Source organism: Liolophura sinensis, chromosome 3, assembly GCF_032854445.1.
Source record: "Liolophura sinensis isolate JHLJ2023 chromosome 3, CUHK_Ljap_v2, whole genome shotgun sequence".
Classification (NCBI taxonomy): Eukaryota; Metazoa; Mollusca; class Polyplacophora; order Chitonida; family Chitonidae; genus Liolophura; species Liolophura sinensis.
This window is the reverse complement of record NC_088297.1, coordinates 11797780-11824323: the sequence shown is the minus strand read 5'-3', so window position 1 is coordinate 11824323 and position 26544 is coordinate 11797780. Positions and strand designations below refer to the sequence as shown.

Here is a 26544-nt window from a genome sequence, read left to right as displayed (position 1 = left end):
GTCAGTTTTAGAAGGGTCCAGGTTATCCAAGCTAAACCATCAAATCATATATGAGCATTATGTCCGTTTATGGCTGACTTCCTGATATTTGTTTACTTCAGTATCAATGTGTGTTTAACGCAGTATGTCAGTATTTTAGATATATTTTGACAAGTTTTCCCTGGGGATAGGTTGTAAGCTAAGCGGTAAAATTTACCTTACAGAAAGCCTTGTTCTTGTATGCATACATTTAAACGTGTTAACTGTCTGTGATGTGGGCCAAACAAAATTTTCTGAGGATGCTCAACTGTGCTCGGGTCCTCCCTTCATAAGATATCTCCATTTGGTTTAATCTACACGCAGTACAAATCAGCGATGACGATTCTGTGAAAGTCTTCGCTACCGGAGAATGGCGACCATTATGTGTGAAGCCTGGAAACGCCACAGAAATTGCCGCTATAGTTTGCAGAGTCTACAGTCTCAGGTACAAAACATACCAAACATTTGTGTTACTCTATACATTTTCTTTAAACATATTCTTTAAACATTCACCCTCTGGTGTCCAAGTAGCCTGTTGAGTGCAACAGAGGTGGAACCTCTCACCAATGCTGTCGTTGTAAGTTCAAGCCAAGCTTATGCTGGCTTCCTCTCCGTCCTTACTTGTGAAGGTCTCCAAACAACCTGCATATGGTCGTGAGTTTTCAAAGGGCTCTGCCCGGTTTCCTCCCACCGATGGAAGAGAAAATCAAATAAAATTAAAAAATATAAAAATAAAACACAAATACTATCTACTCCTTTATCAATCTGAGCCAAAGTCGTGCTCCTTACTTAAAAAGGCAGTTAGCTGCTGTTTAGATTTTGGTGTCATATAAGTAAAATCACAGTATTTCTTGGATCATTCGATTGCCTCCTTGTGTTGGACCTCTACGTTTGCAAATGTTTAAGTCTGACATTTTATAATTGCGTTATTCCTATGCATGAGCAAGATGAGCAGGTAAAGTACCTGAATGGATAATGATGACGGTCTGTTGCGTTCGTTTTGGGAAACTTTCGCGGCACAATCAAATCTAGTAAACTAAGTGATATAACAGCGTATGGAGATATCGTTTTCCCCCTAAAGTTAGGCCTAAAGGAGTGCATTTTCAGTACCATAAAGGTTTTACGATTACGCTTTTATTGTCCGGACCCAAATTTTTCTGATAAAACATCAATCAAACTTCACAATAAACCCCACTTAAGTGGTCCTATAAGGGGGATGAATCAGTCGGAGCCAAGCAAAATATTTCACTTCAATGAAAGCTATTTATTTATTTATTTGATTGGTGTTTTACGCCGTACTCAACAATGTTTCACTTTTACGACGACGGCCAGCATTATGGTGGGAGGAAACCTGGCAGAGCCGAGAGGAAACCTACAACCAAAGTGAATTAGAGCTAAACGTTGGATGAAATAGAGTAGTTCGTGTTTACCTTTAATAATTATGGCGTTTCGCGGTTTCGGCCGCAACTTTACGTCATTAGGTTTGGCTGGTACCCGCGAAGTGCGAGAGTTTCTTCGGGCTGTGATGAGTTTCTCCCACCAATAAATAATTAAGGGGATGCTCATTAGTTCATTACAAACACCATGACTTTTGCCTCCCTCTCTTTCATTGGAATCCATAAGGTAAATATTTCTTTGATCCGTTATCCGTTAAGGTAAATATTTCAGTACTTTATGTATTAGACTGAAGTTTGGCATTCAACTGTCTATTACACAAGAGCTCTTTTGTAGCAATGTTGTGAGGTTGATATCAATATGTTCTTTCTATTTCTTTCGAACTTAAATAAAATATTTATTTTCAGTGATGTTTTGACGTCTTCTGTCGGCAACTTCAAAGGGGACGCATGGATTGCAAATGGACCGGAAATGAATGTGAACTCGTCTGGAATTGGAGGCCTAAGCTTTTCGTCGGCAAGGTACGAGTCCAGTCTTAGTTCATGGAGTGGGCAATGATGTCCAAAGTTAACCAAAACAATGTTGAATATAAGACGAAATCATATTTGAAAACAAATGAAAGACTCTCTTTCCTCACTTTTTTCGAGGAATAATAATACTAATGGATGTATCTAATGCTACTCATTCCGTAATATTTCTTTAGATTTCGGGTAAAACTCTTTTGCTCTATATATGCTTACTAACTGAAGTTGTTTGTTAGATTTGTGTTATTTTCAAATAACCTGCATTTTACTTTCACTGCAGTGACTGTGATGTACTAAGCGTTTCCTGTCTACCTTCACGTAAGTGTATGATATGTTGTAACGAAAAGACGAACTAAAACAAAACACATAATAAGTTATAATAAGTTTTAACATTCCGCCATTGAATTAGCTAATCCATGGGACCTTTTACCTGGGTTGGGTCATACCAAGTACTTTAATGCTGCCTGTAGTCCTGCCTGCCTAAAGTAATTTGGGTCAAAGTTGTGAAATCTACTGTTGTTTCCCGATATTTGCGATGACGATTTCTGAAAAACAAATTATGTACTTGTAGTGCCCAGGTATAACAAGAGACCAGTCGTCAATCTGACGCCCGGGGCCCATATTTATCAAGTAGCTTAAGATTTAAGTCATAAATTATAAGTCCTTAAAAAAAACCAAACTCAGAACAACAAAAGACTCAAATTGTGGGTATAGTACATTGTTCTGCAGTAATGAATCTGTTTTCAAAATCTAAACCTCCTAGAGTGAAACATTTTAGGTTTAACCGTGTTTAAATTTTTGACTTAAGTCTTAAAACTTTGATGAAATGCGGGCCCTGAGTTACTACACTTAAAAACTGATCTAGCACCTTGTTAGAATACCGTGTTTTCTAAGACTATTATACAGTGTATTACACTCTTCTGTTATTTAAACAGAATACTTTCTTTGGTGTAGGGAGTTATATTTTGTTGGTCATAACATAATATTACGATGAATTATCACGATGTATTCCTACATAAATTAACAGAATGACAACCTAATATAATGTTAAGCTTAACAGATTAGGTTTTGGGTATATTCTGCGGGAAAGGGCACCAGATCCATTATTTTAACATTTTTCTTTAGGGTGTGGAGTGAGAGGACAGCCAGGTGCTGTGGAATTCCTGGAAGACGGCAAACCGACGAGCCACAGAGAGTGGCCGTGGCACGTGCGCGTCTATCCTCTAAACGAAAAGGTTGAGGACCTCCAGATGTGTGATGGCATATTAATTTCACCAGCCTGGGTGATGACGTCACGAAACTGTTTTCTAAACATCTGGTTAGTATAGGATGTGATGATCTGATTTCTATTTTACCTGGAATAATTAATTATTTATTTAATGGATTGGTGTTTTACATCGTACTCAAGAATATTCACTTATACGTCAGCTCTCAGCATTATCGTGGACATAAACTGGGGAGAGCCCAGGGTAAACCCCGCAGGTTGCTGGCGGATTTTACAACGTACGACCAGAGAGGAGGTCAACGTTAACTGAAGTAAATAAAGTATCAGTTTGATATTTAATGGGAGAATATTTCCCGCCTAAACAAGTCGCTTCCGAACCGTAAAGATACATTATTCTCTGTTGTTACGTGGCTTAATTGCTTTACGTGCACAATTGTCCAAAACGAATAACAACATAAAAGATAAAAACGATTTCTTTCAGGTCGTTTATATCGGAATCTTCCATGATAGGCATTTTTCAGAAAATTCATTGACACTGTACACATAGAGATTCTTCTCGATCACAGAACCTGGGTTTGATAGGGCCTCATTCTGGATCGTGCCATCGGTTTCGATCTGACCAAGGGACGACTAATCGTCAATGTGTGCTACGATCTCCTTTGAGTGTGGCCTAAAACTCCAATCAGATGAAAGGAATCTGACGACTTATGTAGGTCAGGCATTTTGCTCTGGTGATGACTGGTACATAAATATGTGCCACATTTGTACTTGGTCCGAAATAGTAAATGATTAAGTCTGTTAACATCTCTTTTGTCAAGGAATGCATTTGGTGCAAACCTTGCCGTCGGTGGAGGTTCCTGGACGAAAGACAAGCCGAGCTGGACATCGTCACTGGCATATATACGACTAGATGAGGACATCAATCTGGAAGCTCCTATTCAGGAGGGATTAGCACTGCTTAAACTGGAAACCACCAGGAGTGGAACAAACAGCACGGAGCCCGTGTGTCTGCCGAACGATTACGCTCAAGTGTCACCTCGATGTTACATGATCGGATGGGGTGGGGACTCAGCAGGTATAACTGTACTCGATTGACTCATACTTTGACTCAAGGCATTTTTGGTGGTTGTGGGATAATTCTTGTAGCCTGTAGCTGAGTCCAGCTTCCTTCAATGATGAATTTATCCAAGGATGCTACTACAGGAAAGCGTAAGAAAACCGCTCACATTGTGAAGGTGGTTTCATCTGGCGTCTTCTTGTAGTGCTCATCCGATGCGATGGCGTAATAGGTAAAACGTTTGCCTCTTAAACACTAGTTACGGGATTCAATCCTGATCAAGTCATTTCTTTTACTTTAATATAGGTTATCTAAAAAAAATGCATTTTGAGTCATTCTAGGTCATTGACGCCTAACAAATTGCAACTAACATCGCTGCATTTCTTTACGTAATTCTGCTTAAGCCATGGTACCAGAATGTGTGTACGTCTCTACATTTTAAGCATATATGTGAACAATTCTAATGAAATCATTACAGATGTGATTTGGCAAGGGGCCGTATTTAACCGGTGACGTGTGAGCATTTGCCAGATATCACACTCATCGCTGCTCTGATTTTACTCTCTTTGCAGCAGTCATTTATAGGCCCTATCCTGTGTTCCATGGAATAATATGTTATAGTAAAAAAAAAACTATCTATCTTCTTTTATTTATTTGTTTGTGTTTTACGCCATACTCTGGTCCCATTTTGATTGATTGACTGACTTATTGATTGATTGACTGATTGGTTGATTGATTTATTGATTTGGAGTTTTATGCCGTATTCAAGAATACTTCACTTATACGATGGCGGCCAGCATTAGGGTGGGAGGAAACCGGACAGAGCCCGGGGAAACCCACGACCATCCGCAGGTTGCTGGCAGACCTTCCCACGTACAGCCGAAGAGGAAGTCAGCATGAGCTGGAGAGTATAGTATGTCTCTGAAAAAGTAATGTAATGTTAAATTTAACATAGTAGTTTTTAGAGTGTAATTGGACTGTATATACACTGTATTTATTTCTTTTTGTGTTGGTTTACCTCTTTTAAACTTACGTGTGGAATGTCTGGTTCATGAAACCTAATCAGTGATGTTATACACTTTTACAGATAACGGCTTGAGAGAAACGAGGGTGCAGTTTACAACGCAAAATTGTGATCGACTAAAGCAATCTCGAAACTCAGGGGACAGAAACGATTGCATCAAGTTCACATCAAACCACACAACATGTGCTGTAAGATTTATTTACTTGTTTGATGTTTACGTCATACTCAAGAAAGTTTCCCTTGTATGACGACAGGATTGATTACGGTTGGAGGAAACCTCCCACGAGCGACGGGATAGGTAACCAGCATATGCTGGACTTGATTTATTTATTTATTTATTTGATTGGTCTTTTACGCCGTACTCAAGAGTATTTCACTTATACGACGGCGACCAGCATTATGGTGGGAGGAAATCGGGCAGAGCCCGGGGAAAACCCACGACCATCCGCAGGTTACTGACAGGCCTTCCCATATATGGTGCTGGTCTTGAACTCACTCCGACCTCATTGGTGACAGGCTCGTTCATCATTGTGTTCCGCTACATGTGGTGCAGGAATCTGCTTTTCATGCTTTTATTATTTTTAATAACCAACTTTAATCGTCTGTCGTTAACAAATCCTTGCGTGAGCGTTTGAAATCTTTGATTTAATGCAGGACTACTTGTTTTTACCTAATTCTACTTAAACCGTGGTGCTAGGGGGCGTATACGGGCTTTTAGTCAATTACATGAACAATTAAAACAAAATCCCCAAGTGAGGAAAATTGGCAGGAGACCATATTTCACTGGTTATGTGTGACCATTTGTCAGGTAGCTGATCTGGTTTTACTCTTCAAGCTGCTGTTTTTTTTATTTTAAGCTGTATTTTTCCCTTTAAACTTCAAATTGCTTTTACATCAAATCTAGATTTAGTGCTGGGGTATTTCTGTGGAATCCAGTAGTGAATGGTTTTAGAACAGAACTGTCACAAAGTATACACGTTTTCAGATTGACAAAGGATTTGGAAGTCCAGTGGTCTGTCAGGACGTTAGCGGGCGCTGGACCGTGGAGGGCTTGTCATTCCAACGTTCAGAATGTTACCGTGGTGACGTTATCAACGTTGTCACGAGGATTAGGGACTTCCTAACTGCCATTGAAACAACTACAGGTAATCTTTAAAATATGCGCCACTTCAATAAAAAGCTTACCTGGGCCCGGTCTGACTTACCACAGAAAAATGTATCTAAAATATGCTCACATCATTTAAAATCTTTAAAGTTCTTCAACACAGATGCATGCATTTAAATATCCGGGTACCGTTTCAGAAAGCGCACGTAGCTCTACATTCACGTATCTGCCATGTCGACGTAATACCTGCAATACTGGTCGCCATGGAAAACATGTACACGTAAAGTTACGTGCTCTTGGTGAAACGGACCCTAGAACTCTAAAGCGAACACAATGGACCACATAGTTATATTGTTGGGCATCAGAGATTCCACATCATCGTTTTCTACCTTAAGATTTACGACATTTTCGAAAAAGCAGTACCTACTTTGTACTCATACATTGTATCATTACGTACAACTGGGCGTTTTGGTCATTAAACACACAGTTTAGGTGGAAGAAAAAAGAGCCTATGAAGTTACCAGAGAACGGGTCGCAGTCTAGTGTTTGGAGGTGTTTGTTTTTCAGTCGACAGGCCACATGAAGTGTGGGTTAAAACTCCACCTTATGGCGAGCTATTCACACATTTCTCATTTGTGACACATGCAGACTTGCACATCATAATGACGGAAATAAGAACCTTAGTGTATCAATATCTTATAATAATAAACACGAGAACTCTCACAATCTTACAATAATGAACACCAGTACTCTCACTATCTTATAATACTGAACACAGAACTCTCACTATCTTATAATAATGAACACCAGAACTCTCACTGTCTTATAATAATAACACCATTACTCTCAATATCTTATAATACTGAAGACCAGAACTCTCAATATCTTATAATAGTGAAGACCAGAACTCTCAATATCTTATAATAATGAACACCAGTACTCTCGATATCTTATAATAATGAACACCAATACCCTCGCTTATTCGAACTATCCCTAGATTCTCAGTGATCGTTGGGCATTAGTGACAAAAGTAACATTGTTTGAAGACCACTGGTCTTAGACCAATATTTGGTGTGGATATTTGTAGGTGAAAAAATTCGTCAGTTACTTGGCATAGGGCAGTGTTTTACCACAGACGTTTCGTCTGCCTGTGGCCATATGAAAAAAGAAATGATCATCATTAAATAGGTAAAACGTCTTTGCGTGTGGCAGATAAAGAGATAAACAAACAAATATGAAATCAGCGTAAATATGGTGATGTATAAAGTCCAGCTTAAACTCCGTTAACTCTGTGCAAGAAAAGCTCTTAAGCCCATAAAATTTAACGCCATATACAAGAATTTTCTGCGTATACCATTAGGGGGGGGGGAGTAGTCGTATACGTGGGCTAGTGAGTATAACGCCAACAATAATCAAAGAAATATGCATTGGAACTATCTGAATGTCTTTTCGGTGCACTTGCCAGCCTGTCCTTTCCGCTGCTCAGACCGAGACTGCGTGTACAGCTTGGACCAGGTCTGTGACGGCCAAAAATTATGTTCTGATGACGAGAACGAGGAGATGTGTTGTAAGTATGCAGATTATTAGAGCCGGTACACTCGAAAAATAAAATACTACACAATACTATGTTTGTTTGATCGATCATGGCAGAATTGATTATGTTATTTCTACAGTACATTATTAATTTTTTATTTTTTCAATTGGTGTTTTATGCCGAGAATATTTCACTTATACGACGGTGCCCAGCATTATGGGGAAAGGAAACCGGGCAGAAATCAGGGGAAACCCACGACCATCCGCAGGTTGCTGGTAGACCTTTCCACATACGAACATGCATACATAGATAAGTTTACATGGCGACTCCATTCCATGGAATCATTTGCGCCAAGACAATAAGATGTGTTTCAGGGATTTAGGCTGCACTAATCAACAATTGTCAGTTCACCTCCATTTTTCGGTGGACAATTCATGGTTCTCAGATGTGGGTTGACAATTTCAGCCTCTACAAGAACAGAAAACAGTATGTCTTTGAGGAGTGTTCTGCGGACACACGAGTAAAACATGATAGAATGCCTCCCCAGCCTGACAAACATCGCACAAATCTGAATCCACGCACGATTTATTTATTTATTTATTTGATTGGTGTTTTACGCCGTACTCAAGAATATTTCAATTATACGACAGCGCCCAGCATTATGGTGGGAAGAAACCGGGCAGTGCCCGGGGGAAACCCACGACCATCCGCAGGTTGCTGACAGACCTTCCCACTTTACGACCGGAGAGGAAGCCAGCATGGGCTGGACTTGAACTCACAGCGACCGCATTGGTGAGAGACTCCTGGGTCATTACGTTGTGTTAGCGGGCTAACCAACTGAGCCACGGAGGACCCCCCCCCCCCCCCCCCACCACCACCACCACGTACGACAAAACTATTACGTGAATTCGCGCTGGAGTATAAATTGATCAGATCTGTTTCATAAACCCTGATCAAATGAAGCGGGTTTCGTCGAATGCTACAATCGCATAAAATAGCGCATCGTATTGATAAATCGACGCGTTGATTTCGAAGCACCTTGCCAACACGGCTTCTGATGGGATCTTTGTTCGTATTTCTCCTTGTTTATGTTTGAATGGTTAGATGAATGATTATGGTTTTACACTACTCTCGCCATACTGCAGCCATATAGGAGCGAGAAACCAGAAGAGAGTAAATGGTTTCCAATGTTTTTTGGCAAAATACATATTCATTTCTTAACAGTTTCTACTTTTTTATATCCCAGATGGAATATCCTGTAGTTTCGACTATGGTAATATCTGCGGATATCAAGTATCTCCTTATAGCCCGTCTTGGATGAAGCTCCCCGGTGGAGTGATGGACACGACCACAGGTTTGACTGGTACGCTACAGATACGCTAATGGATAATGAAAAGTATTATTACGAAAAAGACAAAAAGCAAACGAAAAAACACATTGATAAGCCATCCATTCTAATTCATGCACATTTTCTGTAAGAGGTCGTAAATTTTAGGAAAAGACATCATCTGGAAACTTACTGGGGACACGGGGCTAGTTGAGCGCCCCCATTGGAGCTCTTTCATCCTACAGCAACCAAAGAGTTATTTTGTTTCATCGAACAGCTTTAACGCCGCGACTGCGGGCGATTTAATTTCCGGAATACCCATTGGGACTTACTGCAAAGAAGGGATTTTTATGCCTAAAGAAGAAAGTTTTTCTGTACTTCTTTACATATATAACGAAAAAATGTTTTATGTTTGCCATTTGCTATCTTGGCGTATACGACAATATATAACTGATATGAAATTTTTTTTATTAGCTTCATATAATATAACTAGCATAACCTTTCACCAAAGACATTCTTTTGGACGTGCAAAATATTTATTCATATAGGAGACTGACCCCTGGCTCCCTCGTCAATGTGTTACGTCATCTTCTATTTCAGTTTTCATGACTTTTTCCACATTTCTTTGCCTGTTGTCCTTGTTCTAGGTAGCTATATGGAAGCCGTGGCGTTCGCGAACGAAACGACAGCTGAAGAAGGGTGGCTGAAATCTCCAGTGATGACATCACCACTGTCGGGTTGTCTTGTCTTCCAGTACTTCTTGATTGGTTCACCAGCTGTGGAGCTCGATGTCGCCGGTGTCTCGTCAGACGACAATGTCACTGTCTCCACGCTTCTTAGCCTTAGAGGAGACTTCGGTGTGTCATGGCGGAAAGCGTCAGTCCGCCTGGACTCGTCCTCTTATCACGGTGTCATGTTCATTGCGCGAGGCGTTGATGCTGTCTCGTACATTGCCCTGGATGACATTCAGTATCCGGTTGACGACTGTGAGCCGGGTGAGACGATTTTAACATACTAATGTAACATTTTATATTTACTATATTTATGTTTTATCTATTTATTTGAATACGTCAGCCCGTATAAACCAAATAATAAACCCCATGAAAACTATGTACATAACATAAACATAACAAAGTGGCTGCATAAGATAAGTATAGACACAGATAATGGAAGAGAACAATGTATGAAAACATTATAGATGTATAAAAAGAAATTAAAAGAATGGCTAAAATTTGAAAAACTGATGAAGGCTGCAGAAATAATGAGACATGAAGTTAACTAAAATACGATTTTGTGTGCATTTTAAAATGTATTCTGAACTAAAAATCTATGTACCTGTGGAAATTAAGAATGAATTACAAGACCCTTTGACTGTCGTATTTATTGGGAGAAGCTGTCAGTATAAAAGACAATAACATAGAGAGTTCAACCAGAGCAGTGACAACAGTGTGGTATTCGGTAAATGGTCACCCGTATTACCGGTGAAATCCGAGCTTTTTTCCATTTACCTCGATCAGGGTTTTGTTCCGGCTGTTTTGTATGTCCTTAAAAGTAGCAACGTACACGCCAACGAGCACCAAGACGCCTGTCTATAAGAGGCCTCCGTGGCTCAGTTGGTTTGCGCGCTAGCGCATTGTAATAACCCATGAGCCTCTCACCAATGTGGTCGCTGTGAGTCTAAGTCCAGTTAAAGCTGGCTTCCTCTCCAACCTCACGTGGGAAGGTCTGCAAGCAACCTGCGGATGGTCGTGGGTTTCCCCCGGGGCACTGCCCGGTTTCCTTCCACCACAATGCTGGTTGCCGTTGTATAAGTGAAATATTCTTGATTACGGCGTAAACACCAATCAAATAAATAAAATAAATTTATATCGCTAGTACACACAAGGTGTAGGTTCAATCCCTGCGTCGAACAGGGCATTTGTACGACTCCCTCGCTCTCACTGCTGGTGGGTGCACGGTGACAGGAAGCAGTGGTGACGCTCGTTCCGCCCTAACATTCACTGAAGACCAATAACGGCGTGCACATCTGTACGTCACATGTGGAAAAGTTCATTTGGTAAGGAAAACTTGCCAAAGGTTGGTGGATAAACTCACGGGTTATCCGGTCTCCTTCACTAATTAATTTGGTCGCCATGTTAAGTATGGCGTTAGACAACAATCGATAAAATCAATATTCCATACGGAATAAATTGTCATATGGTGTTCGATATGGAGAGTTACCACAATACTGCGTATTAACTATGCTAGTTTTGCAATTTAATGACAGCACAGCACCTTTTACAATGAGCCGTTACATGCTCAAATCGGTTAAAAAACTCTCCCACAAATTTCATATACCATGCTAATCGAAAACTGCAATAGTGCTTTGGTCATATTTGCAGGCTATTTAGAAGAAGAGCGATTTGATTCATTTGAAATACTAGTTTAATTTCAAAGTCAGTTGAACTGTTTTTCTTTACAGTGATACGATTCATTTTCACATTAACTGTAAACGCTATTAAGAGGTCATGAGTCAAGCTGAGCAGTTTTCGCTCACATGTTTGCAATCAAACGATGTAAAACAATATTAATATATCTGCTTGCATAATGTAGTCAGTTTGCACTATATCCAGTAATGGTCAGGATAACTGCTTTATTTTTCTCATCATACTCTGCATAATGATGTTAATTGTCACTAAGATTTATTTTTGTACTCGATGCAATGTATGTACTCCAGGGTGTGATGTTAATGACTATCAGTGCGGCATTATCTGTCTCGACCAGTCCAGTGTGTGTGACGGACACGTCCATTGTTTGGGAGGGGAGGATGAAGTCAACTGTACAGGTAATGCAGACATCTGCACGCACGCATGCGCAGTGTAAGATAACTCCAAGCACAAAGGTACAGATAGTTCCAGCTCTATATGTTTGCATTGCTTCAGTTTTATGCTGTCTTGAGCTTCACTTCAGTCTTCTTGTATTGTTCCTCAACGTGCTAATGACCTTGGCAATCAGAATAATGTATGCTATTCCTTTTGGACCAAATTTTGGGGTTGCAATCACAGAACTGTTTTAATGGAGTTGAGCGACTATTTTTCCCGTCAGTCGGTGTGTCTGTTTAACTTTTTTAAAGTTCGTTTTGTCCCAATTAAGTTTATTCATCTAACCGCCAAAATCACAAAAAAACTCTTATAATTTTGTAAACACGAATGGCGGACACCACCAATGGCACCGCGACTTTCGAAAAGTAATGGGATGAGAGATGAGAATGGACATTTTAATGTGTAATTTGCCTAACACAGACTCTCCAGTTGTATGACATATCTTCTACAATGTAATTCTTTGTTAATAATGGCCTTTATTTTAGGTTCGATGTACACTACCAACTGAAGTCATCATGAAACGCAAATTCTTGTTTTTTTTTTATTAGGGGATATTGATTGTGATTTTGAAGAGACGATATGTGGTTATCAGAATGACACGGAAAATAACAGTACCGAGATCTGGATGTGGACCAAGAACAATTACAGACACCCTTATAGTGGTCCCCGATTTGACCACACCCACAAAACATCAAACGGTAAGTGTACAGTATGAACAAACATATCCTCAATACCCAGCCCCATGCCCCAATAGCTCAGACGCGACACTGTTTGTAAATGTAATATTTCATAGTTAATAGTTTAAAAACGCAGCTATAATGACCTGTCTGTGTTACGGTTCGTAGCAACCTAATGGCCAACTGCAGTGTTTCGGAATTCTTTCTCTTGTGTTTACACCAGCTCAAATTCCATCACCAGGTTTTCGGCGGTTTAGTAAAAATGAACTTTATCAGGACAGGAAGTGTTAAGGTCATATGTTTCTTTGATGTCTTTAATGTTTTCTCCGCTCAGTAGATTAATCTGGGTTTTTCTTTTGGAAGGTTTGTTTCTTATGAAAGTCCAAATCATACACTAATCTTAACTTCCGGGATCCTGGATCACGAAAATGTCTTAGACTGACACCCCACCCAGTCACAATATATTGACACCGGGCCAACCAGTGCCTCCTTGAATCTCCTTGCTCTGACCTCTCAGCGCTGAGGGCCAAGCGAAGCAGCAATAAGTATCATTTTTAAAGTCTCTGGCATGACCCAACCCGGGTTGGATCCCTAGCCTCTCTACTTCGAGGCGGACGCTCTAATCAATAGGCCACCGAAGCGGTCCTTAACTGACTGAAGTGGATTGAACGTCATTATACATTGAATAGGGTTAAACGTTTACTGAAACATTTCCTAGCATCTTTTAACATTATTTTATGATTTCATATCGTTTTCATCTCAGTCAGTATTCTTACATTTGTTTTTCTTCTTTCTTTCTTTTGACCACAGGCTCGTACATTTACTTAGAACTGAACTATGGTGGAACTGGTACTTTGGTGTCTCCACGTTTCACAAGATACGAGACAACGTGTCTGGAATTTTACTTTTACCAATGGATTGGGATATTCCGTGGTAGTGGTAGCCTGGAAGTAAGGGACCGTCTCCGAACAACATCAGGTGTATTGTGGCGGTCCCTTGATCGACTCCCCCCAAAATGGCACCTTGGTCAGGTGACCCTACCCCCAGGCGCTCATCAGATCGTCTTCACCAGTTATATACACATGGCGTTAGATGACATCCGGGTGATTCCAGGCGCCTGTGTGACGTCAGGTACTGTAATCTGTCTACGCCATACCGTTGGATGCAAATATGGGTCAAGTTCTTATCACATTTTAATTTTTTGAGTATTTCACCACTATACGGCTTATATTATTATATATATATATATATATATATATATATATATATATATATATATATATATATATATATATATATATATATATATACCAATGTGGATTTGGAACCTGATCATTCATTCATTCTTAGTATTTACTTATTTATTTATTTGCTTGGTGTTTTATTTATTTATTTGATTGGTGTTTTACGCCGTACTCAAGAATATTTCACTTATACGACGTCAGCCAGCATTATGGTGGGGAGAAACCCCGTAGAACCCGCAGGAAGCCCACGACCATCTGCAGGTTGCTGAAAGACCTTCCCACTTATTGCCGGAGACAAAGTCAGCATGACTTGAACTCACAGTCACCGCATTGACAAGAAGTTCACTGGTCATTGAGCCCTTCTGGCGTGCTACCCCCCTCCGCCACGGAGACCGCTCCCCACTTTTTTTAAGAGTGTTGAAAGACATTTAAATATTTGAATGCTATGGTGGTTTATGAGCCATACTGACGGTATGTAGGAACTCTAACGTCACATTTTCCTGATGTTCACCAGAAGGAAGGAATTTTTGGGAATCTTTTATCAGTAATCTCTTCCTGATCGCTAAAAAGAGTTATTCCAACATTCAGCGTCGTGATTTTAGTTGAAAAAATCTTGAAATCAGAGTTCCTTAAGTGACAGTATGATTTGTAAAGCCCACCTTAGAAGTCAAATGTTTCTACGCCTTTACCTCTCTTCCCAGAACCTAAAAAATGAATAAAAGTTTGGATGAATAGTTTTAAGTGGTCTATTTAGTGGCACCTTCTTCGATTTTTGGAGGCTTTTTCCTTGTACAGCTAATACGAAATGTTTTTCCCTTGAGACCGTTGATTTATGTGGAAGTGATTTTTTCCCGTTTTAGTGATATCGTGCACAAGTGACGAATACAGATGTGAGGGTATCTCGTTATGTCTGAACCGGGACTTTGTGTGTGATGGCACACGTGACTGTCCTCAGCGTGATGACGAAATGAACTGTCAAAACGACGCGGCTGGTAAGTACAAGAAGCATTGGATATTACAATACGCATTGGAATTGTGCGATAAGCATTGAAATGTGAAATAAGCATTCAAATGTGCAACAAGCATTGACAAGTACAATAAGATTTAGATAGCACAAGAAGCGTTGGATATTACAAGAAGCTTTTGATAGTGCAAGGAACTTTGGATAGTGCACGAAGCTATGAATAGTGCAGGAGGCATTTCCAAGTGCGAAGGGCGTTGTTGACTTCAAGCGCCCTTTTGTAGAACACGCCGTTATAAACAGTGTAGATAGAAAGAGAAATCTAAGAAGAAAGTGAAGGTATGATTAAGATAAATTCACCGCCAGATAAACGGAGGTACACGTGGGTGTAATACATTTCATTTCCTCTAAATAAGCCTTTTACTCGGTCTCGAAATTCATTACACAGAATAAGAAAAATTTAAGAAATAAAATTAGGAATTTGTGTGTAGAAACAAACATTCGTATTTCAGCCATCAGCCAAAATGGACGTTTCACGTCAATAATCATAAAGGCCAGCTCCAAAAACAACGTTTAAGGCAAAACCACAAGAACAAAGAAAGTGTATAAAGTAAGAAATTAGGATAAAAGCATGCAAAGAGAAGAAATCGAGCGTTTTCAATGAATGAAAAAATTGGACGTATCCGCCTTCGACAGCTGTCAAAAGACGGCGAACGTGATGTAATGCTTGGTTAGTTGGGAAAAATAAACTCACTGCAACAGTGGAAGGGGCTATTTCATTAAGCTATAATACGAATAGCGGCCGTTAGATGAAGTCACACACGAAGTGTGAGTATAGACAATATAGGGGTTTGAAGATCAAAGTATTCAGTCGCCAAAGTTAAAAAGTAACTTTTTTCCAAATTGTTAGGCATCTTTTGCTGACATTTATTTACCTATCACCTCTATGGTCGTATTCTGGAGGCACAAATGACCATTTCCTGCAGGAACTTTTTAATTTGACAAATGCTCTTTAAAAACTCCTTTATTTTCTCCACCGTTCGTCTTCTCTAAATAAGTTTTTGTGAAACTTTTTAGACGCCCGTGCTCGAGGATATTTAATAAAATAGTTGTCAAACGTTTCATTGAGGTCACGTGGTACAGGAGGGCATTTTTGCCATTAGCTTGAAATCGGAACTCCCCTATTAAACAGCTGTTTGTTTTTCTCTCTCAGACGCCGTCCGCCTCCTCCCTCTGTCTTATCAGCCCCCCTGGGAGGGGAGAGTACAGGTGTATCATCAGCGCTCCTGGAGGGCTGTGTGCAACGACAACAGCTGGAAAGATGCCAACTCCGTTGTGCTGTGCAATGAACTAGGCTTTAGGTATGAAAAAGTGATTGACTGATTGGTTGTACACTGTTCTTAAGAACTTTTCACTTATTTGCCGAGGGTTATATCCCTGGATGGAGCAGCCCGGTGTTCAACCACCGACCATCACCCAGTACCTGATAAACCACTTGACTTTGCTGATGAAACAGCGATAGCTGGATTCGAACACACGACCCCACTTGTGTGAAGGGTCTGATAGTCGCTGGAAGTGAACTCCTTAACCATTAGAGCCTGATCACTGAAAAAAATGTGGGTTTACTGTTTTCAAATTTATTGTCAAATGTATATTCCTGTTTTTTTTTAATCACATGAATAACGATGAATTATTAACGGCATATATCAGATGAGAGGCAACCATATTTGGGAAGTTTCCTGCGTCTTTGTCAAAGGGACAGTAAAGTCAGTTATGTGGTAACCAGTTAACGTCAGAAAAAGTTAGTTCCATTTGTTACTTCGATACATGGCCAGGCTATTGCCTCGTATTGATATTTATTTATTTGATTGGTGTTTTACGCCGTACTCAAGAATATTTCACTTATACGACGGTGGCCAGCATTATGGTGGGTGGAAACCGGACAGAGCCCGGGGAAAGCCACGACCATCAGCAGGTTGCTGGCAGACCTTCCCACGTACGGCCGGAGAGGAAGCAAGCATGAGCTGGACTTGAACTCACAGCGACCGCATTGGTGAGAGACTCCTTTTCTGCAAACAATTCTGCAAATAGCACCAGTGAAATAAATATATAATCCAGATCTTCACGCGAGTGATTCACTGGAAATCACTGGTGCCATGTGTGACAACTATTTAAAATTTCGATGTTAATGTGTATAGATTTGTATTAGTGAGAAAGTTGAAGTAATTTGGCCAAAAGCCATATAACTTATTATTCATTCGTTCATTTTTACCAGAATTCTACTGGTGGACTGAGCATCTCCAAGTCCTGGTATAATTACATTATTTTGGGGTTATTTTATGCTAAATTTGATGGAAACAGATCATTTTGAGTATATTTAAACCAGTAACATCTAATACTAGAAAATTGCATTTAACAATATTGCATTTTTTCAGTTTATTTATTTCTGCTAAAGCCATAGTACTGTCTGTGCTTTGCTGTTATTTAGCATTTACATGAACAGAATAAAAATGAATAAACAAGAGGTCAGATTTGACCGTTTACGTGTGACCGTTTGCCAGTTCACACTATCCTCAGTGATCACGAGCCGATTCCACGACGCCATTTCTGGCTTAAGTCAAAATTAAAAATCTCTTTAGAGTCCTTAGATTTTTATACTGAAAGTTTGAATGTTGACAAGTTTGACGCTTTAAATTTATTGAGCCCAAAAATTAAGTTAAAAAATGTTTAAAATCTTTTCTCAAATTTTTACTTAAGTCAGAAAAGGCTTTGTGGACTCGGCCCCTGGTATTACTCTCTGTGCTGTTCGTAATTATATTTACGATTACGTTTACTCATTCATTGCAAGAGAGCAGTGGTCAAGTCAGCTTGGAACAGAGTGAACATTGCGCGGAATATGATACCTCACAGTTCATTAATTATATTCTGTTCTCATTTGTATCATTTTACTTCATTTAACCAGTGGGATCGGATCCAGGTATACCAAGTATTACAGCTCTTACAGCGTTTGGAAATCTAACATTCGATGCACGGGCTCAGAGGCCAGCTTATTGGACTGCCAATCATCGTACTGGGGATATCGTTACTGTAGTTATAGTGACAACATTGCTGTGTCCTGTTTACCGTGTAAGTGTATCCTTCATTTAAATATCCATCTTAACAGTGGGGATATCGGTACTGTAGTTATAGTGACAACATTGCTGTGTCCTGTTTACCGTGTAAGTGTATCCTTCATTTAAATATCCATCTTAACAGTGGGGATATCGGTACTGTAGTTATAGTGACAACATTGCTGTGTCTTGTTGATCGTGTAAGTGTATCCTTCATTTAAATATCCATCTTAACAGTGGGGATATCGGTACTGTAGTTATAGTGACAACATTGCTGTGTCTTGTTGATCGTGTAAGTGTATCGTTCACTTAAATAACCACACGTGGTGATATTGTTCCTTTAATGACGACAAGAACATTGCTGTTTCGTGTCAAACGCGTAAATATGTTATTCACTTAAATGTCCATCGCAACGGTGGGGATATCTTTACTGTAACTATAGCAACATAGTCGTATACTGTTTTGCCTGGGCACTGATGTATGAATGACGAATGAACTGTTACAAGGGATTTTAAATGTTAACATTGCTTAACCAGTAAATCGGTACTTATTCCCATTGCCCAGTGTTCAACTATATATATTGATACCGATACTTACAAGCAGTCCCTTTGTGAACTTTGTGACCCATTTGATGAAGAAGTCTTTGGAATCTATTGTGCCGAAAATATGCTGAAGACACAAAAAAAGAAATGATTCTATTTCAGACAACCCAGGAGACCCTCTCTCAGACTACATCCGATTGGTTGACGGAGAGAAACCAAACGAGGGCCGTTTAGAGGTCAAACTGAAGGGCCAGTGGGGAACAGTTTGTGACGACAACTTCGGTGAAGCGGAAGCCCTGGCCGCCTGCAGATCTATGGGATATAGGTATGGCGATGTTCTATATACAGGTGGTGACTTTCGTTGGATTGTTTTCTTGGTGCGTCTAGGGCAATGAATTTTTAAAATCCTATGCTTCGATTGTACTTGGTGCCTTGATAGCAACACGTACTCGTCAGCGTTCTTTCGGGCAGTGTTACATAAAGTTCACCATTTCCTTAAATTATTTTATATTTATTTATTTGATTGGTGTTTTACGCCGTACTCAAGAATATTTCACTTATACGATGGCGGCCTTGGCGGGGGAAAACCGGGCAGAGCCCGGGAAAAAAGAAAGACCTTCCCACATACGGCCGGAGAGGAAGCCAGTATGAGCTGGACTTGAACTCACAGCGACCGCATTGGTGAGAGACTCCTGGGTCATTACGCTGCGCTAGCGCGCTAACCAAATAAACCACGGAGGAACATGCAGCAGAGCCGGGCTGGTAGCATCCAATAACCACTACCTGCTGACTCTTGTATAACTAGATCTGACGTAAAACATACTGTGAATCCGTCCTGTGTTGGTCCAATTGAATTCTTGCTTTTGTATTTTGGAAAGTGAAGCCTGCGACCCCATAAATTTTGTGTGCTGAAATGATCATTCTGATTGGTTATAAGGTTTGCCAGGTTTGCTTCAAGACACCGCCAGTGAATTTGGGCTCAGTAATATTAAAAAGATTCCCTAACCCAAAGCGAACAATAGCTCCAGGTCAGTAACGTCTGATAAATTACATTTCGCATCGTTGAATTTGATTTGACCTAGTTCTGCTAAAACAAGGTTCTAGAGGCATGTAACTTGCTACTTATTAAACAGTTACATAAACAGTTAGAATAAAACCCTTAGTGAGGTAAATTAACAGGAGGCCGGATTTCACCGGTTACGTGCGACCATATGCCAGCTATCACCGTGTCGTCGCTATAGTGTTACTCTCCACGCATCCTGATGTATCTTGCACTGGAATCCCTTATATATATTATAACCAAAGGCGTACAACACGGGAAGTAAAACCAGAGCAGCGACGACATTATGATAAATGACAAATTTTCACACGTAACCGGTGAAATCCACTTGCTTGTCAATTTGTCTCAGGATTTTGTTCTAACCGTACATGTAAATACTTAAATAGTATCAGATTACACTTCCCTTAGCACCATGACTTAATCAGAATTAGATAAAACAAAATTCCATTGATGTTAATTACAGTTTATTAGACGTCACTGGTATAGAATTACCCAAAATGCTTTGATGCTCACCCTCTCACCCACCATTGATCCTCAGAGGTCGTGCGGAGGTCCTGTCCACATTCCGTCCGGGATCTGGCACGATTTGGCTGGACAATTTCTTCTGTAACAAAGGTGTGGAGGACCTGTTCCAGTGTGAAATCAGAAAGATCGACACACATGACTGTAACCACTACGAAGACGCCTGGATCGCCTGCTTTCAAGGTACATTAAGCCAACAGCCTGTTATTACAAAAAAGAGTTTATGTCTTTGCAGGAGATTATTTGTTTGTCTGTCTCTCAGCAATTTTACGGAAATAGTCATGAACAGAACTGAATTTTAACTTGCGCACGGGTTGACCTTTTACGGACACAGGAGTTTTTAAATGCAATTTGTCATCATTGCGATGCAAGACTGAAATGTAGGTTATTGTCCCCTTCTCTGTATTTTGGGAATTTGTACATTTTGCTGTGTCGGAGGTTTGCTTCCCTTCTACTCTTCAGTTATCAAATACGACATGCTTATTAATTAAAAGAGAAGCGAATAAATTTATTTATTTGATTAGTATTTTATGCCGTACTCAAGAATGATTCACTTAGACGACGGCGGAAATGGCGGGAGGAAACCGGGCAGAGACAGGCGGAAACCCAAGACCATCCGAATGTTGCGTCTAGTGAAGGTGGTTGGGGAGGCATCATTGACATGATGATTTATTTTGCTTGATTGGTGTTTTACGCCGTAGTCAAGAATATTTCACTTATACGGTGATCGCCAGAATTGCGGGAGGAGGGAAGGTGGTCGTAATGAGCCCGGGGGAACCCACGACCATCCGCAGGCTGCTGAAAGACCTAGACAAGTACGACAGGAGACAGAAGCCTACAGCGATCACATTGAAGGGCGGTTACAGAATCATTGTGCTGCGCTAACAGTGTATCGTCATACACCTGACGATGCCTCGGACTTCAAGCCATAGCCATAGTGGGATTCGAACACCTATGTGAACTCATATGTAACCTGTGTGACTCTAGGTTCGATTTTCTGCCCAGGTAAAGATCAAATTAAGATGTTTTACGTTCATTTCTTTACTTCCATCAGACTGTGGCCCCGGATACTCCGTGTGTGGTGACCAGTTCACGTGCATAAATTCTGACTGGGTCTGTGATGGGGAGAGTGACTGCCCTAACGCTAGCGATGAAGAGAACTGCAGTAAGTAACATTGTATAAAAGAAAACATAATAGTTCCCTCGCCAGGGTTCAGGAAATGTCTCGCCGATAAAACGTGAACATATCACACTAACAACCTGTCAGTCCTGCACAGTTAAAAAACAATTGTTTTAGTCATTTCCTTTGTTAACCTGTGTGTGTGTATACTTCATTTTTTGTCCTTGATATCATTGTATTGTACGTTTTCTCAACCGTGTAGGGGTTCTGGTCTTGAAGTCACAGTAACTAAACAGGAGACACGTTACTCAGTTGAAAAAGTCCTGAAAGAAAAAACAAAACAACTTAACAACTGTTTTCTTGGACAGTATTTAATGGACACGGTACAAACTTTGTATACTTATTTCACTCATTTGCCTAGCATAATTTCTTGCGTCTTTCGAACATCGTTAACGGCTGTTGATGATTTTTTTTATTATTCCGTTCTAATTTCCAACATTGTACAGCTGGCATACAAATGTCTGTTTCGACGCATAGATGTAATGGTCTTTCATTTGATGTACCCATCATTTTAGTGCTTTGTTTGCCTTTAAAGTATTATGCCCAGTTCGCCTTTACCTGACAATGATGGAAATGTAGATCATATACACTAAAATATTAACACACGAAGCAATTTTATATTGTTTTCTTTCGGTATTAAGTAACGTGTTAACTGAACAATTGGGGTAAGTATTCATTATCAATTGTGGCTTCATCTTCCGCCAGGTTTTCACATTTTAGGGCAATAATCCATGAGCTATGGCAGCGTGAGAACAGAGTGGTCGGTAATCACAGTTCACAGCACTCAGTACCGAATGTGCCTCCGTTAGCATCACGATGAGCGCAATCTGTGATTACCGACAAGTTCATGCTAACTTCCTCTCCGTGGGAGCGTCTGCAGCAACGTGCGGATGGCCGTGGGTTTCCTAAGGACGCTGCAAGGTTTCCTACAACAGTCATCGTATAACTGAAATTGTTTTTAAACCCGGCTTAAAACACCAATCGAATAAATCAAGACTTTATATGAAGGTTACTTGTTATTTCAGACACATGTGAAACTGATGAGTTCACCTGTAAGAATTACTCATGTGTACCCGCTAACTTTCGGTGCGACGGTGTGAAGGACTGCCAAGATGAGTCGGACGAATCGAATTGCCGTATGTAATCTCATTGCTGCTTTTCATATCTACCCTCTGCAATGGACGAGTGGAACACACTGAATTGCCCTGTTATCACAGTGACTGTGTATGATATATCACTGTGTCTGGGCTCAATCGTTCAGTAGTTAAGACGGATATTAACATCAGTCCAGGCTAAGGTCTATTGGTTTTGCATTCGGCCAAGCCGGTATTAACTTTTAATACACTTTTGAAGAACCGGACCCTGTGTTTGTATTAGTTTCGTCTCAAATTGTTTTTGAAATGTAAGTAAATATACGTAAATGTCGATTTCAAAACATTTGCTATATACAAATATGACTAAATCAGAATAAAAAATGCATCACATGGAATACTTTTAAATGCACTTTGCTGAAAACTTGTCAAGCCATTGCGTAAGAACCAATTCGCAAGACACAGAAAACAAACGTTTTATATTATGCATTCAATGTGCTTGTTGTTTTTATTTCTGTGTTAATGCGCTAAATTCATGGCCTTGGCTAGTACATTTAACGATAGGATGAGTTATTTACTGTACATTGCCTGTGTGTTTTCATAGTACGATTCACAGACGAAAACTACGTTGAAGTTATCGACAGCTCGGGATCGTGGACCACGGTGTGTGCTGACGACAGCTCACGTGACCAGGTGGCGGAGAGCGCATGCGACCTGTTGGGATACAGGTCTGTTCATAATATTCAAAGGTCACGCGTTTTTGTGTTCACAAATTTGCTCGCTTGAAGGAAATGAATGAATGCTTGGAGTTTAACGTTGTATACTTAAAAATATTTCAGTCATATGACGACGAGGAGTTTGTCTTTTTGTGGCAGGACGAGTCCATGCCGCCAAAGTACTGCCGCCACAGAAGTATCATTCCGAAAACACCAAACATGAAATTCCAGCCAGTTACATTATACTGACAACGGGTCAACCAGTCATGTTTCCTTCTCTAACCTATCAGTGCTGAGCGCCAAGGGAGGCGACAACAAGTACCATTTTTAAAATCTTTAGTACGACCAGACCCGGGCTTGATCCAGGGTCTCCTCACTTCGAGGTGAACTTGCTTGAAGGGAGTCATTGTCTTATAAACATTGGGCAAATACAAGGCACTTGCAATAACAGTTTTTTTTTTGTTTTTTTTTGGTAATGAAAATGTGTACATTCACCTGGAACTCATAATTACGTGCTCCAATATTCAACACAGACCATTTCATTGTGCTGTCTGGCTTCTCAGATACAGTAGTATATGACAAATCTTCAAATCGCAATGTCTCACGTTTATACCTATGAGCTATTTCATCGCTCGTTTTACTCTCAGCACTGTGAACCGTGGTGAAACTGAGATTAGTGACGTCACCGTAAACGGATTACTTCCTGCTTCTACTTCCGCAAGAGGATTATTTGCCGGATATGAACTTTCAGGACCGCAGTAAGTGGGAACCTTAATTGCCATCTAAAAATGAATGAAATAAAGTATCATCTTTCTTATCTGATATCATTTCTGTGATTTAATATGATATGTTTTCTCCAGTTTTCAACACATGTTCGTCTTCACCGAACGTCAGACTAGATAATCAGCCCCACGAGTGCCGTCCATCACTTAATTCCACAAACATTGAAAGTGAAAGTGAAATCTACAAATTCCCTGTCCAAGGTCGGGATTGAACTCACACCTTTTGTGTCCTGGCGATTAATATGGTTTTTGTTTTATGATTCTTTAGATATTGGTATTTGTCACATAACGCCCACATTTTATTTTTGCACAATGTCTTACTTTTTTGTGTGTATTTTCTTGTATTTCAGACCCTGCCAGCCGCTTGTCCTTGAATGTGACGACCTAAGTAAGTACAGGACAAATTGTATTCTACAACCCTTACAGCAGATCGAGATAAGCATGAAAAATGAGTGTTTAAATTCATGTTGGCACTCTGGACGAGTGACAGAATATACCTGTAGAACATTGCGTGACGAGCATCACGCGCTAATTATCTTGAGTAGCTTACTCTGACGCCGTGATGTGAAACTGCATGAGATGACTGTTGTGCTTGTCAAAACTGCTCATTTTTTATAGTCCGGGTTCACTGATATGTATATGAGTTGAAGTTCGTAACTGGGGTACATATTTCAACAAAAGACAACTTAGAAGCTTGGATGGTACATGGTTTGAATACATGATGAAATAATATTGAAAACGGCAGACTTTTCCTTTTTGTATGACCCCGTCTTGATTTCTGTCAGTATGTGCTTTCTAGACGAACGATGTTTCGGACATTGCTCCGGCGATTATTGGAATAGAATGTTCACTTTGTTTGACAATGGCATAGAAATACGCAGATTTATTGCGTAAAGAAATCCATGCCGGCACTGCGCACGTGAACATAGCACACTTTAATGTCGACTTTGATGGTAATTCTTTACAGTCTTTGCAGAGTGAGTGAGCGCTTGGGGTATAACGTCGTACTTTACAATTTTTCAGTCATATGACGACGAAGGAGTCCTTAGAGTGCATGTAATGTGCCTCCTTGTTTCAGGGCGGATTTCCACCGCTCTTTTATCTAGGGCTGCTTCACTGATGTCGCCATAGCGAAGGCAAGTAAGGTACCCCGCCCGAGCCATTATACTGATACGGGCCAACCAGTCGTTACACTATCCACTTCACGCTGAACGCCAAACGAGGAAGTTACAACAACCTCTTTTAAGGCCTTAGGTGTGACTCGACCCAGGATTGACCCTGGATCTACCGGCCCCGAGGCCAGTCTTTGCAAGAACATCTTTTAAATTTCATTGTCTTGAATTCAAACTGTACCCAGCTTTAGAAGTTACAGATAAAGGTCCAGTCGAGGGACATTTCGCTGATTTTCAACCTGTTCGCAGGTTTTAGACTGACAGTTTTTTTGGAATGTTTTTCAAAATGGTTGGTTATCCTGATTTGAAACTGGGTTCGTGGCTTCACCGCGACAGCATATACGCCAAGCTCGAGTTTTGGGCCGTTTTCGTCAAAAGTACGTCGGATTTTAGTCTTCGCACACTTTCACATCGACAGCTCAAACCGGTACGGGACATTTATTGCGTTTGAAGCACTTACAGAATGCTTCTTTTTTAAAAGTATATTCTGGTGTGTTTTATTTTAAGGGTGTGGCGTGCCTGTACAAGCTGATGAGGGTGTGTCCCTGTCTCGGGAGCAGCTCAGGAGCGGAAAGGTGGCCCGACCCGCGGAGTGGCCCTGGCAAGTTCTTGTCCATCCCCGCCCCGGGGTCACATGTGACGGTGCTCTCATCGAGAAACAATGGGTACTGACATCTACGCGATGTGTACAGTACGTATTACAGGTCCCAAGATGTTGGGAATAAGTATGACAACAGGATTTGTAGTGCATTCCATGTCGTAGCTTTGTCGTAAACAAAGGATGTATAAAGCATGTATCACAGATCCCAGAATGTGAGAAGTAGGTATCACACCTTACGGCATGTGTAGTGCATTCCATGTCGTAGCTTTGTCATAGTCAAAGGATGTATAAAGCATGTATCACAGATCCCAGGATGTGAGAAGAAGGTATCACACCTTACGGCATGTGTAGTGCATTCCATGTCGTAGCTTTGTCGTAGTGATAGGATGTATAAAGCATGTATCACAGATCACAGGATGTGAGAAGTAGGTATCACACCTTACGGTATTTGTAGTGCATTCGATGTCGTAGCCTTGTCGTAGGGAAAGGATGTATAAAGCATGTATCACAGATCACAGGATGTGAGAAGTAGGTATCACAGCTTACGGTATTTGTAGTGCATTCCATGCCTTAGTCTTTTAATTGTAGCTCAACCTACAAGATGTGTACAGAATGTATCACAAATACCAGGATGTGAGAAGCAGGTATCACAGCTTACGGGTTGGTAGTGCATTCCATCCGGTGTGTTTTAATTGTAGCTTAACTTACAGCATGTGTAAAGAATGTATCACAAATACCGGAATGTATAATGCACGGGAAAGAGCTCACAGGATGAATTGAGTACGTATCACAAATAACAGGTTGTAAAATGCACAG

At 40.4% G+C, this 26544-nt stretch overlaps 2 protein-coding genes across 2 annotated transcripts in view; both read left to right on the top strand.

Annotated features, from left to right (window-relative positions):
- Window positions 1-362: 362 nt before the first annotated feature.
- Window positions 363-10227, top strand: LOC135463357 (transmembrane protease serine 11G-like). Its single transcript, XM_064740616.1, has 10 exons — window positions 363-463; window positions 1821-1934; window positions 2218-2255; window positions 3063-3255; window positions 3981-4237; window positions 5307-5431; window positions 6229-6388; window positions 7814-7915; window positions 9129-9245; window positions 9857-10227. The coding sequence occupies exons 2-10, from the start codon at window positions 1885-1887 to the stop codon at window positions 10225-10227; spliced, it is 1413 nt and encodes a 470-aa protein (XP_064596686.1). The 5' UTR covers window positions 363-463; window positions 1821-1884.
- Window positions 10228-11914: 1687 nt separating this feature from the next.
- Window positions 11915-26544, top strand: part of LOC135463356 (uncharacterized) — a 55127-nt gene continuing 40497 nt past the window's right edge. Inside the window, exons 1-14 of the mRNA XM_064740615.1 lie at window positions 11915-12033; window positions 12619-12768; window positions 13558-13878; window positions 14852-14983; window positions 16166-16313; window positions 17915-18078; window positions 18767-18929; window positions 20203-20369; window positions 21241-21351; window positions 22392-22502; window positions 23062-23185; window positions 23821-23931; window positions 24306-24343; window positions 25635-25818. Of these exons, the coding sequence (XP_064596685.1) occupies window positions 12696-12768; window positions 13558-13878; window positions 14852-14983; window positions 16166-16313; window positions 17915-18078; window positions 18767-18929; window positions 20203-20369; window positions 21241-21351; window positions 22392-22502; window positions 23062-23185; window positions 23821-23931; window positions 24306-24343; window positions 25635-25818 (1847 nt within the window). The 5' untranslated portion in view covers window positions 11915-12033; window positions 12619-12695. The remainder of the gene's footprint in view (window positions 12034-12618; window positions 12769-13557; window positions 13879-14851; window positions 14984-16165; window positions 16314-17914; window positions 18079-18766; window positions 18930-20202; window positions 20370-21240; window positions 21352-22391; window positions 22503-23061; window positions 23186-23820; window positions 23932-24305; window positions 24344-25634; window positions 25819-26544) is intronic.

What these genes read in the sequence shown, in the direction of transcription:
- LOC135463357 (XM_064740616.1), top strand. Translation starts at nt 1,885, where the DNA reads ATGAATGTGAACTCGTCTGGAATTGGAGGCCTAAGCTTTTCGTCGGCA. An exon ending in CTAAGCTTTTCGTCGGCAAG is followed by an intron (nt 1,935 to 2,217) that starts GTACGAGTCCAG and finishes CTTTCACTGCAG; the next exon opens with TGACTGTGATGTACTAAGCG. An exon ending in ATGGGGTGGGGACTCAGCAG is followed by an intron (nt 4,238 to 5,306) that starts GTATAACTGTAC and finishes ACACTTTTACAG; the next exon opens with ATAACGGCTTGAGAGAAACG.